This window comes from Scomber japonicus, chromosome 4 (assembly GCF_027409825.1).
Source record: "Scomber japonicus isolate fScoJap1 chromosome 4, fScoJap1.pri, whole genome shotgun sequence".
NCBI classification, from domain to species: domain Eukaryota; kingdom Metazoa; phylum Chordata; class Actinopteri; order Scombriformes; family Scombridae; genus Scomber; species Scomber japonicus.
Genome location: NC_070581.1, coordinates 15417299 through 15423954, shown reverse-complemented (window position 1 = coordinate 15423954; position 6656 = coordinate 15417299). Strand labels below are relative to the sequence as shown.

The window sequence follows — 6656 nt, the reverse complement described above, 5'->3', positions numbered from 1 at the left end:
GGTTTTATACTCTTTTGCTAATTATCTTTAATCACACAACACAATCATTTGCTTGTATCATCAAAAATGTAGAGTCAGACAGAGGTCAGTGTGGTTTGGAGAGATGCTATGTGTTGCTGACTCTGGAAGTTCATCAAGTTTAAGACCTCTAGTTCAACCCAAGAATATAGAAGTGAAAAACATTAATTCTATTCCAAGCTAAGTATAAAATGCCAAATGCTGCTGATGATATAGAGGAAGGAGGATAACAATGCGAGCCAGCAGCTTGACAATTTACACATCTCCTTTGCACCTCTTTAGGATTTATGGTTCCTTGCTTTCTTCAAATCAGAACACGACAGTTTAACAGAAATGAGTAACATTACTACAGAACTACAGAAGAGACACGAAATGGACTCATTAACAAATGCAACAGTTATAACAATCACAAGTTAAAAACAACAACTATTTTATACTAGGAATAATCCATCAGACCCATGTAGTGACATTCTTTAGGAGTAAGAAAGGAGTAGAAAATGTAAAAGCCCGGAGTTTAGAAAATGTCTGTAGTTGAGCATCACTCATCTCACCTCCAGATATCAGGGTATTATGTTCCTCAACACGATCGGACCATTTGCAGCCTTGTAACATTCACACACACACACCATTCTACTTTTCCACCCATGTCAGCATGCAGGAAGAAAAAGGTGTTGAACCACCTGATCTGTTAAGAGGAGTTAGTGAGTGCAGCTGTGTAGCCACCATCTATGCATAAAAGGTATTTGTGGTATGACTGCAAGGATGTACCTGACTGTAGCAAGTCTAAAGTCAGTACTGTTTCTTTCAAGTGACCATGTTAACTGCTGGTAGGTTGCCAAAAACCTGTGCAGGGAGAACTTTTTCTGAGTAGCAATACTTGGACATGGAGGAAATATTCTAATCCTTGAGTTAAGTAAAAGTACGTAGTAAGTAGTATAGAGCAATTTAACAATCACAACATTCACATGCTGTCCTCTGTTACCTATCTGTGTCCTTTTATGCGTGGTAAAGCAATATCATCTCATGCTGCCTCTCTATTTGTTAGTATGTCCATAATCAGTGACTGAATAAATGATGTGTCGATACCAGCAGAGTTGAAAGATTTCTTGTTTATGTTTATGTTTATTATCAGAAGTGAGGGAACCAATCATGTTTTAGTTTCCTGGATATGATAACATTATATTTGCATATTTACTAGAAATAGCAGTGTCCTTATCTACGTCATCTTTCATTGGTTCAATATTTCAATTCTTGTGTCTAATAAAAAAAACAAAAACAAAAAAAGAACCTTTAAATCTGATAACTGTTTGATCTGAGAGATGTGCTTTGAGGCCCTTAATTGGAGAATGAGTGAGTGGAGCATGTGATGTTCATAAAACTGGTGCATTTTATTGAGAATAAAAAAAGCTGAAATATATGAAGTATGTTCTGAACAGATTGCACTAATGTCATTTTATTAACTGAAGTGAACCATTTTTAAGGAGAGGACTGTACGACTTGAAAGTAGTGCTACAGCCTTGATTTTTTTTTGTGCTGCTTAGACTTGAGGGCTTTCTGAGGGCTCTAAGTCTTCATTTCTTATATTGTCTAACCTTCACACTCTTTGGTTTTTGGCAGTTTTGCTGCATTCTTTTTAAGTCTCAGATAGCTTAAACTACACAGATTGTGTTTAGCATGGCGCCTCGCTTTGCTTACATGACATCAGGAGGTAAATCTAGCTTTCTCTTGGAAGAAAAATGCACAGTATGCTGTCCAATTACCTTTTGTCAGTTTTATTAGTTATTAAAAATCTGGGAAATCAGAGATGGAAGTGCATTAGAGCACAGGAGACATATGCCTGACAGGAGTCATTCCGGCTTAGTTTGTGAGCATCATTTGTTTGAGAAGCAGGATCATTGACACGATGACTTTCTCTCATCTTGTGTCCTGAACACCAAGATGGAACCTTGTAGCTGTGATGGTGCCTTTTTCATATTTCCACTTTAATTACATGGACGAAACTGCCCACTGTCATATCATATCATTTACAGCACACAGCGGCATGAAAGTCTTCTTGCCTATAGTTTTGATTGACTTAAATATTGTTCACTTGATCCTTAAAGCCAAAGTATCAAGTTTTTGCTCCATTGAGAGAAATATAAGCATTTTTATGACTGCATCATTGCTGCAAAAGGAAAATTGTAGTTTTTGTGTATTATTGTATTCTTGGCCGTATTTTACCATCTTTAACCCTTGTTCTTCATCATAGATCCACAGCAAATCCTCCCATTGCCATAAGAACACCAGGAAAGATGGCCTCTTATACTGTGCCAAGCAGAAAGTGTAAGCGCCGAAGTGGGAGCACCAGAGGGGAGTTTGCCTTTTGGGATCCAGTTAAATCAAATTATTTGGGAAGGTATTACTTTATGTTTGGTTGTTCTTCTTTGACAGTTAGATGGTGATTATAAACACTTTCTTGCTTTCAATATTTGCTCGTATTAAGGTTAATTTGTAGTATAGAGCTAATTGTACATTCTTGCCCCTTGTGTGTCTGCGTTGGCTTGCCTTTGTCTATAAATAGCCTCCCTTTTTGTTAGGTCAGTTCTGTGCTCTGCCCTAAGTTGCTGTATTTTTTAGTTTACTTCAATTTAAGTTAAATGGCGCAATCTTTTGAGATGATTTTCTTTAATAATAACTTACGTTTATTTCATTTTAGGTTGTAAATAAATTACAAGTTTTTTCACAACTGCTATCCATGAGTCTTACTTCTTGGTCCCTGAAGGCTCCATTTTAATATCCAAACAAAGATAACTGGCCATCTCAAAATACCATTTCATCCTTGCCAAAAACATACCTCAATAGCTTTTCCACAATAGTTGCTCACTTTTCAAGATCTGTGTTTTCCTATCAGTTCAGGGGAGACAGACTGTCTGCTGAGAGCAGGTGATCATTATCTACCAGCCTCAGCGGACAGACAAGCCTGCTGTTCATGCCTCACTGTATGTGGGTGGTATGCCGGGACCTGGGCCCTGATACCTGCAAGTCTCAATACTTTGCTGTCCTGTCGCATACTGAATGATGGAAATACCCAACTATCATGTGCCTTGCTTCTACATTTATACTGTGTGTGTGTGTGTGTGTGTGTGTGTGTGTGTGTGTGTGTGTGTGTGTGTGTGTGTGTGTGTGTGTGTGTGTGTGTGTGTGTGTGTGTGTGTTATTTTACAGTTAACTTGGGACAAACACCTTATAAATGCAGTATGAAAATGCAATCTTTAATACATGCACACACAGTCTAACAAATCAGACATATTTATTGTTATAATGTACTTTTTTTCTTTTACTACGCAAGCTTATGGGACAGGTGCTTTAATAGACTATAATTGGTCCCTATAATTGGTCTTTAGGAGCATAGAAACCATCAAAAGACTAATTGATCAATAAAAATTTCCTATATATATATATATATATGCACATTTAATTTGAACTTAATGACTTTAAAATGAGTCCCTTTATACTAAATTTTGAAATATACATACCCTTCATTAATGTTTCAGAGATCAGAAAGAATGTTTGACACTATTTGTATATAAAGGAAATACTTTATCATTAACACTGTATTATGATCTTATGTTATCTACAACAGAAGTACATATCAGCTACAATTATTTCTATGAATTTTGCTGAAATTAAATGATGCAACATTTTTGAATGGTAGCATTATAACCATTAAAAACCATCAATCAACACTTCCTGCAAAAGGCATTACTTTCACTGTCCTTTTTGCTGGCAAAATCTGCAGAAGTTGCATCTCCCTCTCTTTTGTCCCCTTCTTGCAGCTGACTGATGGACTGCAGACTGATCAGGCAAGATGTGTTGCTGCTGTGGCTGGCATGTGTCTTTGCATGTATCATGTGTTAGCATGAGAGTAGTCACAAGAGCCTCTCCTCCATTTCCTCTGTATTGTCCTGCTCTTGTAACAGCCTACTTTCTCCTCTTCAACTCTCTGTTTTTCATCTTGTAATAACCGATTCATCAAATCAGTAAAATAGGCTCTGATACTTTTTATGAGCTGCCCTCCACTTTGTTGAGGACCACTGTGTTAGTTGCCTGGTAATTGATGGTGGTTTGTTACTTTGTATGTTTGTAGGTGCAGGTGCTCAACTGAATGGAGCAAAATGTAGTAATGTGTTGGGGTCACATACTGGATATAATGTATGTATCGTTGGTCAAAATGTTGTATTGTTATGTGTTACTGCATGTGTCTTGTGGGGAGAAAATAAGAAATTATAATAAAAAATATTGTGAAAGAAAATGTTGGGGTCACAGTGCATTGTGAATGTCCTCTATAAACTCTGTCCCCATGCTGTCCCAATGACAAATGCACACACACACACGCACACACGCACACACACACACACACGCCAATTTGTAGTTTCAATATAACCTCTCTTTACCTGTATTTGACCCCCCTCTGATTACTATAAAATACTTTTGAACACATACAGGTCAAATTATGACAAAGTGTGTGTCAGATTTAACCCATAGTATAAATTACTTTGGTGTCTGTCAGTGTATCCATCCATGGGTGACTTTTAACAAAATGATAAACAAACCAGTCTTTGATCACCCTGCTCCAAAGCGTGTATATTTTGGGAACTGTCCAAATACAGTGGTGTGACCCCTGTTTCAACCTGAACAGAGACCACAGATGTCCCGTGCAGTCGCATTAACATTGTGAGAAACTCGGCGAGATGAAAGGCGGTGATAGCTACTGCGCCCTGTACCTGTGGGCGGGGTGTGGGCACCTGCGGACTCACTCAATGCACTGTCTTGCTTATCTCAGATTGCAGCTCTTTGCCCCAGCAGGACGCACAGCCATGGACCCAGAGGAGAAATCCTACTCCGACCAGGGAGTGCAGCTCCTGGACATCAGCTCCAACTCGCCCTCGTCCGAGTCCAAAGGCGCAGAGGAGAAACCGCCGTACTCCTACGTGGCTCTCATCGCCATGGCCATTAATGAAAGCTTTGATAAGAGACAGACGGTGAGCGGAATATATCAGTATATCGTCTCCAAGTTCCCTTATTATGAGAAGAATAAGAAAGGCTGGCAAAACAGCATCAGACACAATCTCTCTCTAAACGAGTGTTTCGTCAAGGTGCCCAGAGAGAGCGGAGGGGACAGGAAGGGCAACTACTGGATGCTGGACCCCGCTTTTGAGGATATGTTTGAGAAGGGGAACTACCGGCGGCGGAGGAGGGTGAGGAGACCCTACGGACCCCCCAGCGTGCCTTATCTGTCCGGGAACCCCGTGGAGTATCCCGAACCGCTCTACCTGCAGCCTTATGTGGGCAGCTCCTGGAGTCTGTGTCAGCCCGGCTCATCCCAGCCGGCCAGTTACCGAGCAGCCCAAGTGCTCACCCGCAGCGTCTCTCCGAGCTCCTACTGCCCGCCGCCCCACCTCCACCACCCTACCTACGGCGCTTACCACCGCCACCAGCAGCCTGTGTTGGTTCCCCACAACGGATGTCCGTACGGCGGAGTGACCCAGCCGATGAGCCCGGACGCTGGCACTGTTTCCGTGGCTTGCAACTACCAGCAGTTCACCTCCTATGCGAGGCAAGCGGAGCTGCCGTTCAGTCAGTCATTTGGCCTGTAATGTGAACCACTGACAACCAATTCACAGACTGAGTTATGTTTCACCATTTCAGTTCGGTTGTCGTTCGTTTGTCAGTCAAATTTAATTGATTGGAAGTGTGATCAGGTGTAAGCCAAGCTGTTGTTTGATAGGCAGAGGTTTAAAGAATTAATTTTGTATTTGCTTCAGAAATGTCACCGATCAACTGTGAGACTGCAGGAACACAGATGAATTAGGAGTGAGAGTTATATTGTCCATTTTTTGTTAGAAAATTATTTTCTAACTAAATTAATTTATGTTGGGGTTTTTTACTTTAACTTTTTTTGTTTAAAAAAATGTGTTTATATTTGTATTATTTATTTCCTTTCTTTGGTTTTATCATCTGAGCTGCTATGCAACAGTTGGTGACTGAGAGAAATGACCAGTTTTCTTATTCTATTATGAATGTTTACTTGATGTAAAATACATCACGTTTGTTAAAATAAAATGTTATTTTTGCATCAAACACTTTGATTGGTTGATTTCCTTTAGGCTTATTATTGATTAGACAATCTGAATTCATGTTGAATTAATTAGAGACATTCCTTCACACCTCACATCTGCATATACTATTACTACAAATACTCCAGTAGCCTAAATATTAGTTATGACACCATATTATAATAATGATGATAATAATAATACATATTCTTATTTTTATTGTTATTGTTATTATTGGCAGCAATAGTAGCATAGTAGTAGTAGTAGTATTACTAGTAGCTAGTATTGTGTTGTAGTAGTAGTAGTAAGGATAGTAAACTAAAGCTATAACTTCTCCTGTGTGGCTTTCCTAATTACAGATATTGTGTGAACTTAATTGTCCTATTGGTTAATTGCCTTTTAGTTTCTTCCAAAGTCTCCCAACCCTGAATAGACTGATAACGTCAATCACTTGTTTTAGTCATGATATCTGATATCTGACTAATGCACTGTTTTAAAAGTCTGAGGTAAAGAGTTTGTTTATCTGCAATGGACATAAATCTT

The 6656-nt window shown here is 39.3% G+C and overlaps 1 protein-coding gene across 1 annotated transcript; it reads left to right on the top strand.

The window, feature by feature from the left end:
* The first annotated feature begins 4874 nt into the window (after positions 1–4874).
* foxl2l (forkhead box L2-like) lies at positions 4875–5654 on the top strand. Its single transcript, XM_053317943.1, has one exon. It carries the CDS (start codon positions 4875–4877, stop codon positions 5652–5654), a length of 780 nt encoding a protein of 259 aa, XP_053173918.1.
* Positions 5655–6656: the final 1002 nt, after the last annotated feature.

Excerpts from the sequence above, each read along its gene's own strand:
- foxl2l (XM_053317943.1), top strand. The coding sequence starts at position 4,875 with ATGGACCCAGAGGAGAAATCCTACTCCGACCAGGGAGTGCAGCTCCTG.